The sequence below is a fragment of the Serinus canaria genome, chromosome Z (genome assembly GCF_022539315.1).
Source record: "Serinus canaria isolate serCan28SL12 chromosome Z, serCan2020, whole genome shotgun sequence".
Taxonomy (NCBI): domain Eukaryota; kingdom Metazoa; phylum Chordata; class Aves; order Passeriformes; family Fringillidae; genus Serinus; species Serinus canaria.
The window spans coordinates 64,011,550-64,027,050 of NC_066343.1; the positions used below are offsets into that span (position 1 = coordinate 64,011,550).

A 15,501-nucleotide genomic window follows, 5' to 3' on the forward strand; every position below is an offset into this window, starting at 1 on the left:
TGTGCAGCATGTAACATAGCTTGCAAACATCAGCAAGCAGAGAAAAGTAACATTAACAAGTCCAAAACATCTGTGTATCAAGAGATAAACTAATGAAAAGCATGCACAAGTGTTCAAATAAACTGGACAATCTATTTCTAAAAAAAAAGATACTGTTTGAAAATGTCAAAAGAGAATAGATTTCCTCTAAAACCTATTCTATGAATCATGGGTGCAAACTACAGCAGGAAGCACTATATGCATTTATCAATCATTGACTAATATCATTGTAATGATATCAGAATGCAGAAGAAAATATCCAACAGAAGTATTCAATTTAGCAGGGAAGAAAAATCTTAACTTCTGAATAATTAGCTTATAATTTAAGTTTCTGATGACAACAGCAAATGGATTTCTTATTTTTTTCCATTTGACCAGGAAAGTGAAGCTCAGCTGTACTGAACACATTGCTCTTCTCTTACAAATTTATAAGTAACACAACAGTCTACCCTAATTGATGGTACTGTATAGAACACACTTTCCACAATGCATGGATGGTACTGTCTACCATTACTAATGTTAAGTTTCCTGAGAAACTGAAAAAAAAAAAAGTTTTAACACTTCATTGCCCACAGCAATTTCATTTTATGCAGTTGCCAATGTCTTGCAGCTTCCTGATCCTGGAAAAACCCAAAACCAAACAGAAAAATTCAGGTCACTGAGCAGGTATATTTCTTTCTAGAATATTTTTCAATACTACTACAACTTCTGAGGATAAGAAAAGAGAAAAGAATTCTTCTGAAATACTTTCTCACTTAGCATAATGTAAAATTGTCAGAATCACTGTCAACAGAGGAGAATAATAATCCCTTATCACACAAAAGTATAAATTATCTTATGCCATGGACATAAAGATTTGACACTGTATGTTGTGGAATATTCTAATAGAAAGAAATTATGGGAAGAATCAGCCTCATAAAGGAGGAGATAACTTTCACTCTTTAATCGAATGCCTGAAAAGTATAGAAGTTTTTCCTTCAATATAAATTTAATGGTCATTATAAAGTATGTGTAATAGGTCTGTAGTCTTTTCAGGGAAGTGAAAGGGAAATCCTGACAAAAGTTAGCTCAGAAAGAAATGTATAGTGTCCATAAGAAAAATGCAAGTCCTCATTTATAAAAGGGCACATGGGACATGAGACTTTCTCATATTATGTATTGTATAGAGCTCAAATGTATACCCTGCTTTAGCATATGTTGCCACTCTCGCAGATTTTGAGCAGCATTAGCAGAAATCCAGATATGGGCTCTTAAATGAAAGACTTCGCCTGGTTTGGTTTTGGTAGTGGGGGTGGCTACAGGGGTAGCTTCTGAGAGAAGCTGCCAGAAGCTTCTTCAATGTCCAGCAGAGCCAGTCCCTGGTGGCTCCAAAGATGGAGGTGCTGCTGGCCAAGGCTGGGCTAATTAGAGATGGTATATGTCTCTGTGATAACATATTTTAGAAGAAAGAACAAAAAAGTTATTGTTCAGATGTAATTGTGACCAGAGCAGAGTGGGGTGAGAACACGTGAAAGAACAGCCCACTGACACAAGGGTCAGTGAAGGAGGAGGGGAAGGAAATGTTCCGGGTATTGGAACTGAGATTCCTCTGCAGCCTCTGGAGGAGCCACACTAGAGCAGGTGGGTGCCTGAGAGAAGCCTGTGAGCCTGTGGGAGACCTGTGGGAGCAGGGCCTGGGAGGGCCCTGCTCCCAGGCTGGAGCAGCCTGTCCCTGAAGGACTGCACCCCGCAGAAGAGTGACCCAGTGCTGCAGTGTTTGAGGGTGCTGCTGCCCCTCACCCTGCAGAAAGTTGCAGGGAGCTGCTGTCCATGAGATGGAGCCATGCTGGAGAAGTTCATGGAGAACTGCCTCCCCCAGGAGGGACCCCACGGTGCAGCAGGGGAATGACTCCTCTCCCTCAGCAGCGAGAGAAGCCTCGGGTGATGAACTGACCACAACCCCCACTCCCGGTCTCCTTGCACTGCTGGGGTAGGACCTAGAGCTGGGAGGGAGGGAATGGGATGGGAAAGGTGCTTCTAAAGGGTTTATTTAAGTTCTCATTATCCAGATCTGATTGTGTTAGTAATAAATTCACTTCATATCTCTAAGTTGAGCCTGTTTTGGCTCTGCTGGTATTTGGTGAGTGATCTGTCCTGGTCCTTATCTCAATCCATGGACCCTTCCTTACATTTTCTCTCCTCTGTGTAGCTGCAGAGAGGAGTCACAGCAGCTTGGGTGAGGGCCTGGCATCTGGCCAGCACCAACCCACACATATGCAAGTTCAGGAAAAAACACCAGAACACCCCCAAAAACTCAAATTATACCATGTAAAAACTAGCCCTGCAAGACTAATAGATTAACTCTCTAAAGTATGTATTTGAGTGCCAGATGCTCAGGTTCCACTTTGCAATAACAAATGCAGGCTCATTTTTAAGGCTTCTTAAGATAGAATCCAACTGCTAATCAATTATTTCCTCAGTATTGTCATAAGAAAACTGACTAAGCACTGTAATTAATTAATTTATAGGATCACTACAGAAATCATGCAATGAAGACGTGAGTTAACAAATGTGATACTTATAAATTGTGTATATTTGATTCAGAAACCTAAACAGTGAATTAACACTGATTCTCCATAATATCATTTTTCAAGTATATTTAAAAATTTCAAGCATTTGAGTGGATAGATCTCCATCTAGCTGTCATGGATGTCTCACACACCTGTTTGAGGATTCTGGCTAAAGATCCTTGATCCATTTTGCTAGTGACTGCATCTTTCCTCAGTCTTGCTGCTACAGTTCCAAGATAGTCAAGAGATGCAACTCTTAATGCCATTTCTGTGGATTTGTTACTGAACTGGTGAACCTAAGAAAAGCAGAATAGACATTTAAAAATAAATATTTATGCCACAGAGATTCTTCTCACAAGATATTGCTTTACCTTATTAAAATTTCCACCTAACTTCCATATTGCATAAAATTATATAATTTACCATTAAATCACACATACATTACTTACTTTATATAAATCATCTTTTTTATTATGTCTCTCTCGTTCTACAAACATGTCTGTCAGAGTCTTTTTTAAACACATATTTTCATTACACAAACTGGACACTAGCACAGCAGATCTCCAACAGCAGAGATTTAAATTACCATAATGCTACCTCCTCATTCTCACAAATATAAAGCTAGATTTTACCAAGAACAAGACCATACAATACTTTTTCAAAAAGCAGCTCAAGTTACTGCATTAATTACATTATAATACTAAAGAGCAACAGTCAAAAACCACACTAACACAAGCATTCCCATTCTGTAAAATGTCATAAGCATTTGCTGTAGTTGTAAAAAACCAAACCATAGAGTTGTTTTCTGGTTTTGTGCTAAGGGAACAGTCCAGAGGAGATACCTAATATGTCTAAGTCAGCTGGTAAGCTGACTTTACTCCAAATAAATTTATGCACTTATAAGATGCTATGAAATGACACTTTTTAATGTTGAAAATGTAATCAAATAGTGAAACTAGACTTCCAAGAAAAACTATACATAGAATTTTTAACAAGTTCATATGATTGATCCTCTAACCAAGATTCTATTATTTATTTATTGCATAGCAGTGTTACATGCAAGGAAATCCTTACATGCTGCATGTGTGTCAACAATCAGACAGCATTCCTACAGTAGTAGTGTTTATTTAGCAGAAATAAACAAGTATTCATTGCAATAAGAAATTAATTAATATAGCTAAAACCAAAAATCCCTTACCAATAGCCTTCCTAGTAAGCTAAGTAGCAACTCTGCAGCTGGCCATTCTGGTTTATTGACTGTTGAAAGAAGATCTTGAATAAAGTTCTCAAACAGTGGCCTGTAATCTTCCTCCCCTTGTTTACTGCCACACCTGTTAATAAGAAAATGCTTTTGTAAGCAAATTTAACAGCCATAAAAACTTTTTTATTCTGATATAAACAGAAGTATAAACATAGATTTATTCTGATAGAAACAGAATTCTATGTTTAATCAGAAAAACCAGTTTTATGCAATTCCAAGTAAACAAATCTGAAATATGGAAGAAAATTTGTTTTATTTGTTTGTAGAGAAACAGCTTACACAGTTATCCCTCCAAGTTGTGCGTATAAAACGTCTAATCCATGACAGCAGAATTTTGTTGCTAAGATTTTTATTTTTAGCTTTATTAAGTCTGTATTTACTTGGATAGACAAAGTAGGTAGAATTATAAAAATGAAGCTGGAGTAGGATATTTAAGAGTTGGTAAGTTTATATTCTTTAAGCTTGGTTTCGTTTATCTGATAGTGATAGCACATCTCAGTATTATGGTTCACAAAGGTTACAATCAGAATGCTAAAAGAACACCAGCCAAATAACCAACAAACCAAACCAACAACAAAAAGCCACCAAAAGTTAAAATATCTGATACTTTTTGACTTCTATATATCATTCCTAAATTTAACATCAGAAGCATGCAATTTCCAGATAGTTTATTAAACAGTTTTTCAGCTTGATGTGAAAAAGTTTTATTGATACAATAGAAACCTAAAGACTTGTTCTTTGAAATCCTATAGTTAATTCAGGTACATTTTTTATTCCTTTTTGAGCTATTGATACTCTTAACTTTAGCTCAGTGAAAGTAATTTTTAGGCTTTTTATATCTGATGACCAAATCAGCATGATTTCACCACTTAAATATTTGCTAAGCTTTCCCTTTCAGGCTTCAGGTAAGTTAAAGACCCATAATAAAGGAATCCTATATGAACTGTGAGACAGCTTCATAAATATATGAAAAACACTGCAGAATTGCTCTTCTATACACATTTTTGTCTAGGCAAGAAGCTCTCTTAGGCATTTATAAAGTATACTATTATTAATAACTTTATGAAAAGGTATTTATCACTGTTCAGGGGTCAGGTTTCAAAGTATTTATTTGGAGCTGGTTTTATTAATACACTAAAGAATGCAACAATACTTACTTCTTAAGAAAAATAGAAAGGAAATTTTGTGCCGTCCTCATGGCTGTTTCATATGAGTTAGTAATAAGCACATCTTGATCCACCTAAAAATAGCAAGATACATTTGTCTATTATCTCAGCATAGATCTGTGATTTCCAGATCAGCATTTCTTATGCATCAAAAATTTACAGCAGACGTAAAATTACAATGCTTGATTACTACAGCATTGTAGTAATGTAATATACCTACGAACATACATAAGTAATTTCTGCACACACATATAAAAAAAGGCTTTAACAAATATCTTACTTTCTTATTTGATTCCTCCTCTGAATTAGAATCCTTTTCAGCTGATGGTAAGTGAACCACACACTGAATAAGTTGCAGAACTAGTGCTGTTACCATCTGAATGTACATAGGCTCTCCATCAGTGTCACTGCTGTTCAACCTGTTAATAACAAAGACAGTTTTAACACTAAAAGTAAACAGAAAGGACAAAACACAAGAAAAAGTTTTGCTCCTAAGTAATATCTTTCCAAAATTATTTGAAAGATAGATATTTCACAGCTAGAAATCCACATTCTAGACATTCATCTATTAATTTGCTTCTTTTTATGTAGTGTAACATTTGACCTAACAAAACAAGTAAGTATTGTTCTTGTACAGAAGAGGTAAACTGAAATAGCACACAGTTCACTGGCTGAAACAGCTAAAGGAATATTTAATAAAAGAAACATCTACCTGCTAAAATACTTAAAAATAAGCTTATTAGGTGTAACACCATGTTCGCTCCAACGCAACACAAGAAAACGCACCAAACTGTTGCTGTAATAATTTTTCTGTAGTATTCAATGTATGTGAAATGTATGGGACTTTCAGAATAGAGAAAATAGTGACCATGACCTAGACTGACTTTTACAAGGGCTACACCTACAATCTGCAGCAGCATTGCATACTACAAACTTCAGCAGGCAACTGTCTTAAGTTGGTAAGAAGACTATGTTTCTCCCTGATGTAACCTCAGAAGCAGTATGAGTTTGCTGCCCATACACACACCAACACCACCTTACTGCTACACTTAACAACATCAAAAGGTGGTAAACCCTGATGTATAAGATGATATGGATATGAAACTGATCCCTTCCTGAAAAGAGTGCTCTGAGTGTATTCAGCCAAATTTTCCTAAAAAGATTTAGCAATGAAGAAATTATGTAACTCCATACAAACAGAATAAAGAATTGACCCACAAAAAATAATCCTCAATGCACACTAACATTACACCCATTCACATTCTTAGTAAGCAAAATAATGTTTCTATTATTTTTGTTAGTAGGCACTAAAGTGATAGCATAAAATCGAGAAATCATTATAAGACATTTGATGAACAATTTGTTTTGAAATCTCAACCTGCAAAAATCTTACATTTACAAAACTATAAATGCTATAGTCTACAAGTTATTATTTACATCAGAAGTATTATTTACCTGAAGTTTCTCAAACTCCTCTTGCTAGTTGGTAGTCGTGCAAGGGAAGTGAAAATTTCTTCTAATATTAGCTGTCTGTGTTTTTCATAACGGGAGAACACCTATTTAATATTTACATGATTATCAGATAATGATTTATTGTTACATAAAATATAGCTTTTAAAATAAATTGTAAATAATTATATGACAGCATATACTTCTCATGACTCATCAATAAATTACAATTCACCTTACTGTTAATGAATCACAATTCACCTTACTTATTGCTTTCTCAATAAAAGCATTTCTTGAAAAATTACATAAAACTTTTCCAAAAAGAGATTTTAAAAAATCTTTATATAACTTAAATGTGTAATAGGTCTTGAAAGTACCTTCTATTTAAAATATTTTTGTTAATGGTATAACACAGTACATAAGAAAGTCAAACAGTATAATACTAAGTTTTTGGACTTAGTATTTATTTCTCTCAGTACAAAGGAAAACTGTCATAACACAATTTACGTGAACACATGTAGGTTGCAGAGACCATTTGAGATAACAGTTTTACTTCACATGCCAGGCTTTACTGTTAATGCCTGACATGGTATGTTCTTTCAATTTACAGAATCAGAACTGTTGATTTTGCCCCCCCTTTTGTTTGGGCAGAATACCTAAGTATATAATTCTTACAATGATTAAAATCTCCCACTTGAACAACGACATTTGTCCACTACATTTTTCCACTACATTTCCAAATGTTCCACTACATTTTTCCTGAAATAATATTTTACCTATCCTGAGATTTTTTTCAGATAGTCACCTCTTCTGAGGAAAATAATTTGTTCTGTCACACAGAAACACCATACTAGTTCTATGACTTATTGCATAAGTTCAAATCTGAACATAGGAAATAATGAAAACCACATAGCTAGGATTAAAGATTTAAAAAAAAGGAGATTTCTTAAATAAAAAAGGGACAGGTAAGAGGAAGGAGTTTACACTTTACACTGGCGATTAAAGTTAAGAAGCTTCTTGCTTGAATAGGCAATTTCTTTCTATACAGTACTCAGCAAATAGGGGCAGCTCAGGTAGATTTCTATATTATGATATCAAACTCTAAAAACATGCAAGAATAGCATTAATTCTACACTCAAATTCTCTACCAGAGGGAAAATACAGCCTATGTAAACACCCTAACAAATCTCAGCAGGACAGGCACAAGAACCCACAAATTAGAAAGTACTTACTGCAGTCACTAATTTGATGGCACATAACTGTAGCTCACTGACATTTTCTACAAAGAAAGGAGTTATTCCCATCGATGACACCTATCAATGGATAGAAGTTATTTTAAGTATATAGGACTAACAAACTGGTACTTAGGCAGTTTCACAAGTCAGTTATTCATTCAGCAGGTAAGGCATTCAACAATTACTTCATATTATTTGCAAATAAGGTTATTAAATTTAGGCACAGGTCTTATGAGGAGTGGCTGAAGGGGTATCAGGCTGTTTAGTGTGGAGAAGAGGCTTCAAAGGAGGCCTTATAGTCCTCTATAAGACCCTGAACGGAGTGTGTAGCAAGGTGAGGCTGGTCTCTTCTCCCAGCTAACAAGTGATAAGACAAAGGAAATGGGCCCTGAGTTGTGCCAGGGATAGTTTAAATTAGATCTTAAGGATCTTTTCTAAAGTAAATGATTCCAACACTCTATACTTCAGTACATGCAGGTTTAACTTAAATGCAGAAGAGAAGATGCAAATGACATACTACACAACAAATCAGTCACTCTGATGTTAAAAATTCAAAAGCTTGTACTGATTTCAAACTTCATGTCGCTGAGACATGAAAATATAAAAAAAAAAAATTATATTTCACATTTACTCTAGGAAAAGCAAAGCTAACATTTTTGGACAGGAATTCTGAAAAAAACTACCTGAAGAATAGTTGTATCAGTGAGAAGCTGTATCTCCAGCAGCTCTGACAAGCTGCTGACAATGTCACAAACTTTGTTGTACAACATCACTATAACTCTTTGCTTGTGGGTGGAACACTTGGCACGCTTTGCTTTTGAACTTAAAACACCACCTAGAAAATAAAATACATATTCATTAATAATTACAGTGTTTCAAATACTAGAAAGATGATCTTCCTCACAAAGTGCCCCAAAAACAACTGCATGACTGCAGCTTTGCAAAAGCCATTTAGAAAAACCACTCAGTAGTATCAGCTCAAAAGCAGGAATTTCACATGATAAATATTTTTCATAATTACTCTAAATGCTGGACCTGATATTTTTAAAAAGGATCTTGAAATTTGAGCCATGCATCTGTAGGTATGTACATGAAAACAAAAGGCTAGAAGCTAAATCCTTTTCCTGGAAACAAATCATTATATACCTGGCTATACAAGGCTAGTCATATTTCATATTACTATGAAGTCACTTATTTCAACAAATAATAACTATACATAAAGTTGAACTTCAAACTTCTAAATAATTTGGTTACACTGACATTATTACAGTAAACCAAGGTGCTACATGACTAAGTTCTTCAGATGACACATTTCATTGTTTTTTTACTCTGTTTCATCAGCCTCAAACTAACAGTGCATTAATTCAGGATACTCTATGTGATAAGAAAGGACTATCAGCATAAAAGCTGCATACAAAAATTCTTATTCCAGAAAGTCATTTACATCATCATCCAGTAGATTAACTTTTTATAGCTTTTAATATGGAAAGATTTCTTAGCATACTTACCACCATGAGGATCCACTCTATACACAGGATCATACTGAGGATAGAGAGTGTTCTGCAAATGAAATTTTGTGTACTGAATAACTCTTTCTATTACGTCCTCAATATATACAGCTTTAGGCATATTTGGTGATGTCATAATATTGATAGCAGTAAGACAAGCATCAGCAGATTTTGTCACTCTTTCCATAATAAGATCACGCCATAATCTCTCCTCATCTTCAGTGTCATTATTCTGCAACAGGCAAGAAAAACAGGAGAGTATGAACAAAAAAAATCAAATTTTTATTCTGACCAAATTTAAGAAAATAACATTACATTAATATGTCTACATAACACTAATGTATGAAATTTTTTATTTCCTTTATGATACTAAAATAATTAAATTTTTTAATCAAGTAATATTTGTTTTACTAGCAACAAGTTTGTAACATCTCTTTAAGCTACTGGTCTTCAAAGTCCTATATTTTGTGTCCTTCTGTTAGAACACAAAGAAGGTTTCTGTGTCTCACTGGGAAGCACAATGAGGGAAGACTGCTGCATGCTCTATTTAAGACTGGTGTACATTAAGCAAAATCTAATTCCTTTATCTGGTGTTTTCTTCAGTGGTACTAGTTGCGGCTTTGATCCATTTGATTTCTGCCACTAGAGGGAATTCTTATCCAAAAAGACTGTTGCAAGTCCATGAAATCCGTAAGTACACAAATTTTTCTGCTTCACAGACCAACCCACCTTCTATCAACATCTTATCAAATACATCCATTTAGATTACCATAGGATATTGAGTCTCTGTATTACTGTGTTTATATGAGATACCAAAACAAACATAGATGAGGTTAAGTATGACCACCCAGCACTACTTAAATATTGTAATAACATTATTACAGCAAGGCTAGGTAGAAATTCTCATAGCTTCTCTGATACAGACAGAGCCTCCAGAGAAAAAAGGTTTTTACTACCTATATGACATCACACTTCAACACTGTTGGCTTTCCTTGTAAAAATCAGAGGTCAGTGAAACTGTAACAGCTTTTTGTCTTTGGGGTAAGAGAATTTGAACCAATAGAACAGTGCATTATATACATGATATACATAATCAGAGAATCAACAAAAAACTGGAGATCAAGAGGCCCGTGCAAACTTCTCAGATACAATGGCTTTATGGAATTTGCTATGTACACAAACGAAACCTTAAGGGGGAAAAAAGTGTTTCCACTAATTATCTTGGAAATGAAATGAATATTAAAGCATCCTCTGCCTCTGAAAAATATACTGACATGGAGGTAAGATATTTTCACTCCACTGTAAAAGTAGCAACCTTACACCTTCTTTAAAAAAAGATTCTTTTTTTTTTCTTTTAAATCCAAGTTTGCCTCTGAATTGCTAGCACTGGACAATTTAATTAACTTCTTAATAATTTTGAGTTTTACTTCAAAAAGCTAAAAGAAAGATATCACTTTAAAATCATTAGCATAAAGACTTCATCACAATGAAGTAGATCAGGTAAACCAGTACTTCCTTTTTATGCCTTTTTCGTATTGTCTAAGACATTCAGAACGATATACTGAAACTTTGAAACCCCTACGAACTATCTAGATGAAAGTATTTAGGTACCAATAATGTGTCTGGTTTTCATGTGCAAGTTCAAATTCTTCCTTTCTGATATAGACTACTACTCTCTTATTTCTACAGATGAGGAGGCTTTTTTCTTTAAAACTCAATTCTAATCTTGCTGCAATTCTAATCTTGCTCTGAATACTAAGTGTATAAATAAATACATGAAATGTGAAATATGGAACATCAGCCTCTTAAACCTCAAAATTTTTGAGCAGTTTTAGGTATACCTGGAAAAAAACCCCATCCTAAAATACTAAACATCTTGTTAATTTTATTTATATTGACATTGTCACTTTGTAGTGTAAGAACACTTCAACCTTAAACTTCTTCTTTAATGCTCAGGAGAAAGGTAGTCTCTATATGAAAATTGCAGTACCTCTTCCATTTTGTAAGGATGTTTTATGGACACATAGCAAAGAAATGTCCAACAATGCAAATTACACCAGAATTACCATTAATATTTCAGGATGACTATAATATCTAAAATGAAACAGAAGAAAATACAGTTGCTCCCAATACATGTGCTAGTTGTCACTACTATAGTAAAATACAGTAGTGGCAACTATGAAAATGACAACTATGAAAAATCACAATTAATTGAATTTTGCTTCAAGTATTAAAACTTGGGAAATTTTAATCACAGACGTTATATCAGAAATCCCTTTCACACACATACAGAGTATTTGAATCTATCACAAAATAGGACTCAAGTGAAGAAAACTATTCTGCATAATGGAGTGAAATGATGGAATTTCAAACTCACATGGTTAAGTAAAGTGGAAAGCTTTGATCCATCTTGAATATTCTTCTCCAAAATATTCAGAACTTTTACTGTTTTATCCGTTGAGAGCTAAAACAAATAAAGAAACACGTCAAACAACTGAAGAAATAAATATGATTCCAAATTGCTGAAAAGAACATTGAAGAATGAAGGACAGAGCTTGTACAATCTGAATTTTTTCAACTGTAAACAATTTGGCATAAGGAGAAGGAGAATGCAGATACTATAATGGAAACAAGCAAAATATATTCTAGGATTGCAATTAAACTACATTTTCAACTAGCAAAATCCACAGAAACAAATTTTTAAATTGCCTATCGCTTATGTTGTATAGTTATTTGCTTCTAGAAATAGAAATAGAAATTTACCAAATCCATGTATGATTTACAAATTCTAACTGACCATACAGAGCTTTATTAGGAGAAAATTTATACTGCATGAACAAGCAGACATTAATTCCCTTATACTTAAGAAAATAAAAGGGAAATATATTCTTAATATTAGTGTTAACTTCAAAGAAGTAGTATGTTGAAAAAAGTAAACTTACTAATCTTCTGTACAAGTCTGATTAAATAATTTGTGGAATATGTTAACCTTGTGGAGAGCTAGCTTCTCTCATCTGGATACTATTCACTATTGGAAGCAACAAAAAATTGAGTTTTTATAGATATGTATGAATGTATGTATGTATGTATGTATGTATGTATGTATGTATGTATGTATGTATGTATGTATGTATGTATGTATGTATGTATGTATGTATGTATGTATGTATGTATGTATGTATGTATGTATGTATGTATGTATGTATGTGTGAAAAATATGGAACAGAGGTTAATGGTGAGAACGATCAGGAAAGAAAAATGATCATACCACCCACAAACTACAAAGGAAGGTAGGGAGATTGAAGGAAAATCCAGGAGGAATATCTAAAGTTTGGATTACAGAAGTTTGGAATAGTCCAGAGTAATTATAATAGTACATGGTTTCACACACACTCCACAAACACAAGTGGTCAAGAGCAGGAAAAGAGTTTAACACAAAACTGCCCAAAGCCAAGAGCTCCAGGAAGATAAAAAGAAATTAAGAACACTGTTTCTAGATGTGAGACATCAACAAGTTTGCACCAAAACAAGTTCCTCTAGCTGACTGAGGAAGAGGAGGACACAGAGGAGGACTTTTCAACAAAAATGTCTCAGCTTCAGAAAGAGTAACAGTTAGGACATTGCAACTTCCTAAGCTCTTCAGCCAAGTGAGCAGAAGCTCAGCTGTTCTTCTGGTCCATGTGTCTTTGAAGAGGGTGGAACGTCCTTACAGAAAAAGTAAGTTTTTGTATGTTAATGAATATTTTATATACCAAAAAAAGTTAGATTATGAAGAGGTACCTTGTCCATAATGCCCATTGCCTTGATTTTTGCAGATTCACTACCCAACTCATTAAGCTGATGTTTGCCCAGTAGCAATTCCTGTGGAATCTCATCATCATCGCCTTAAAAAAAGAGGAAAAAAAAAGTAAAAATTTAATAATCTTATTTCTAGTAAGACTTCTAGGAAATCAGTATTTTTTATTCCAATAAAAAAATGTTAACTGAAAAAAAAGAGCTGATTGTCCAGATAGCCAGCATCTAATGGTTCCAAATAATTAGAATCTAACAAAGACTGATAATGACACCTTTTCCTTGTGTTGAAACAATGAATATGTGTTAAGTATGACTTACCATACCAATGGTATTTCATGGTTCTAAGACACCATTTAAGAGCCTAACATGAGGCAGGCACTTCTGAAAGTCACAAACTAAAAATTTTTAAAATACCAAACTCCACTTATTGCAGTACTTCTGCCATAATTTTCAATTCAGAACAAATCTTAAACTGTAGCCCTGAAGTTCAAATCCGGGCAAGAGCAATAGATGAAAAACACATATGAAATTAAGCACCTTGAGATAATCTGAGTCTTAATTGTATTTAACCTTAGACAAAAATCATGTTACCAGACACAGAAAAATCCAATGACTTCACTTGAAAGTTCAAGGCTGCATTAACTATGGCTTTAAAAACTAGAGAAACTTTACTATGCCCCTCCCCTTGTTTTAATCCTGTGACAAAGACGGTAGAACAAAAAATTAACGAATATTCCATTACCCATTTCAGAAGAAAGTCACCTTTGGCAACATGAACTACTTCCTTAGACACTTAGTTAAGGAGGCTGCTTTTCCACTGATATAGGTAAATGATACAGTGTCTTAGCCATAAATTCACAAGGACTCTGCTATCTGAATTGAAGAATCATATCTCCAAGTAGCAGATGTGTGATTATGTGCCTCAGACATTGCTAGCAAGAGAGCCATCTTGCTTACATATCTGACAGAAGGTAACACCTTAATGACATCCCAAAAAAGTATCCTTTCCACTCCAAGGGAAGTGGAAAGGATACTCATTATGATTTATGCCCATTCTGGATTCTGCAGAGAGGGGGAAGGAGGATCTTCTTCAGGCAGCAGCAAGTGAAATTGGAAAGGTAAAAGCCACCACTCAAGGTGAAAGCCATATCAATCCTTAGGCCCTAGCAAGTTACCACATGAAATTAAGTCACCATGAAGGAAGCTCGAAAATGACAATACAGTTTTTCCTCAGGTTTCCAACTGGAGTAAGCATTTTGAAAATTTCTGATGTATTACCAAAAGCTGTAAAATCCATGTCTTCCAGATTTTCCAAAATATTCTCTATTGAAGCAGTAAACCTTTTGAAGGTTGAAGAATCCATCATTTCTGGTGGAAAAAAAAGGGAAATTCATAAACAATTATCCTAAATATAAAGCAGAAAATACAAACTGTAGAAAACATATCTTCTAAAATTACCTTCAGGTGTTAGTTTGGGTTCATAAGCTTTCCTCTTCTTTTGTTTTTCTTTCTTCTTCATTTTTCTAGCCACTAATTAAGAGAATAAGGAGTAAAACAAACACTTCCTTAAAACTTCAACAAACGATTACTTACATTTCTTACACTTGTACTCAGTGTTGTACGCAATGATGTCCACTATAAAATATTTAACATTTCCATTAAAAAAGCACTAGTATTATGGAATAAAATTAAATCCTTATAGTGATCAGTTACCCTCGCTGAGGCTAGGAGGAGGAGAATAATCATCCATATCAGAGTCATCTGGACTGCGATTACGGTAACGGCCACTACCAGAAATCCTCCTTCCTTCATGGTAATGACCACTTCTCCTATGGTCACCAGAACTTCTCCTGTCATGTTCTTCATACTCCCAAGCTTCATCTCTATCCTTTTTGTGTCTCTTACGAGAAGCTAGAAATAAATGCATTTTCATTTTAAATACAAAACATACACTTTTAATAGATCAAAAGCAAACATTTTAAAATGGTTGAAAGATGTGCAGATGTAAGATTTAGGGACATGGTAAAGTAGTGGACTTTGCAATAGACATTGGATTTGACGGTTATAAAGGTCCTAAATGATTCTATGATTGCAAGTCCAACACTCTTGTACAGCTATTCATCAAATCAAATGGACACTGAGGTTATCAGATACAATTCTGTTACAGATTACTTATTTTAATGTTTTCTTTTGAATTACAGAAAAGCTGTGCTTAAAACTGGCAGAGATACCAAGAAACATTTAAAAATATGAATTTACAGGACATTTGTCTTTTTTAAAAGCAGAGTAAGCAAAGCTGAACAAATTAAATTAAGTTTCATCCTTTTATAAGAGAATATGGAGATAATTAATCAGTTATTTAAATTGTGTTACTGGATATCCATATTCCAATTCAGTGATTGCCTTATCCATCTAACATACCAATAAGTTCCAATAAGACTTGGTAATCTATTTTCTAAAAGACATTCTGTTTTGCCAAGACAACTAAAATTTTGCCTT

General features: G+C 34.2%; 1 protein-coding gene across 7 annotated transcripts in view; it reads right to left on the reverse strand.

The window, feature by feature from the left end:
- Nucleotides 1-15,501, reverse strand: part of NIPBL (NIPBL cohesin loading factor) — a 157,964-nt gene that overhangs the window by 23,487 nt on the left and 118,976 nt on the right. For all 7 annotated transcript variants that reach the window (XM_030236653.2, XM_050986877.1, XM_030236655.2 and 4 more), the window contains 13 exons: nucleotides 14,716-14,913; nucleotides 14,461-14,532; nucleotides 14,281-14,370; nucleotides 12,988-13,091; nucleotides 11,585-11,671; nucleotides 9,208-9,439; nucleotides 8,383-8,534; nucleotides 7,697-7,777; nucleotides 6,471-6,571; nucleotides 5,296-5,434; nucleotides 5,007-5,089; nucleotides 3,787-3,919; nucleotides 2,741-2,884 (listed from right to left, as the gene is read on the reverse strand). In XM_030236653.2, the coding sequence (XP_030092513.1) occupies nucleotides 2,741-2,884; nucleotides 3,787-3,919; nucleotides 5,007-5,089; nucleotides 5,296-5,434; nucleotides 6,471-6,571; nucleotides 7,697-7,777; nucleotides 8,383-8,534; nucleotides 9,208-9,439; nucleotides 11,585-11,671; nucleotides 12,988-13,091; nucleotides 14,281-14,370; nucleotides 14,461-14,532; nucleotides 14,716-14,913 (1,616 nt within the window). The remainder of the gene's footprint in view (nucleotides 1-2,740; nucleotides 2,885-3,786; nucleotides 3,920-5,006; nucleotides 5,090-5,295; nucleotides 5,435-6,470; nucleotides 6,572-7,696; nucleotides 7,778-8,382; nucleotides 8,535-9,207; nucleotides 9,440-11,584; nucleotides 11,672-12,987; nucleotides 13,092-14,280; nucleotides 14,371-14,460; nucleotides 14,533-14,715; nucleotides 14,914-15,501) is intronic.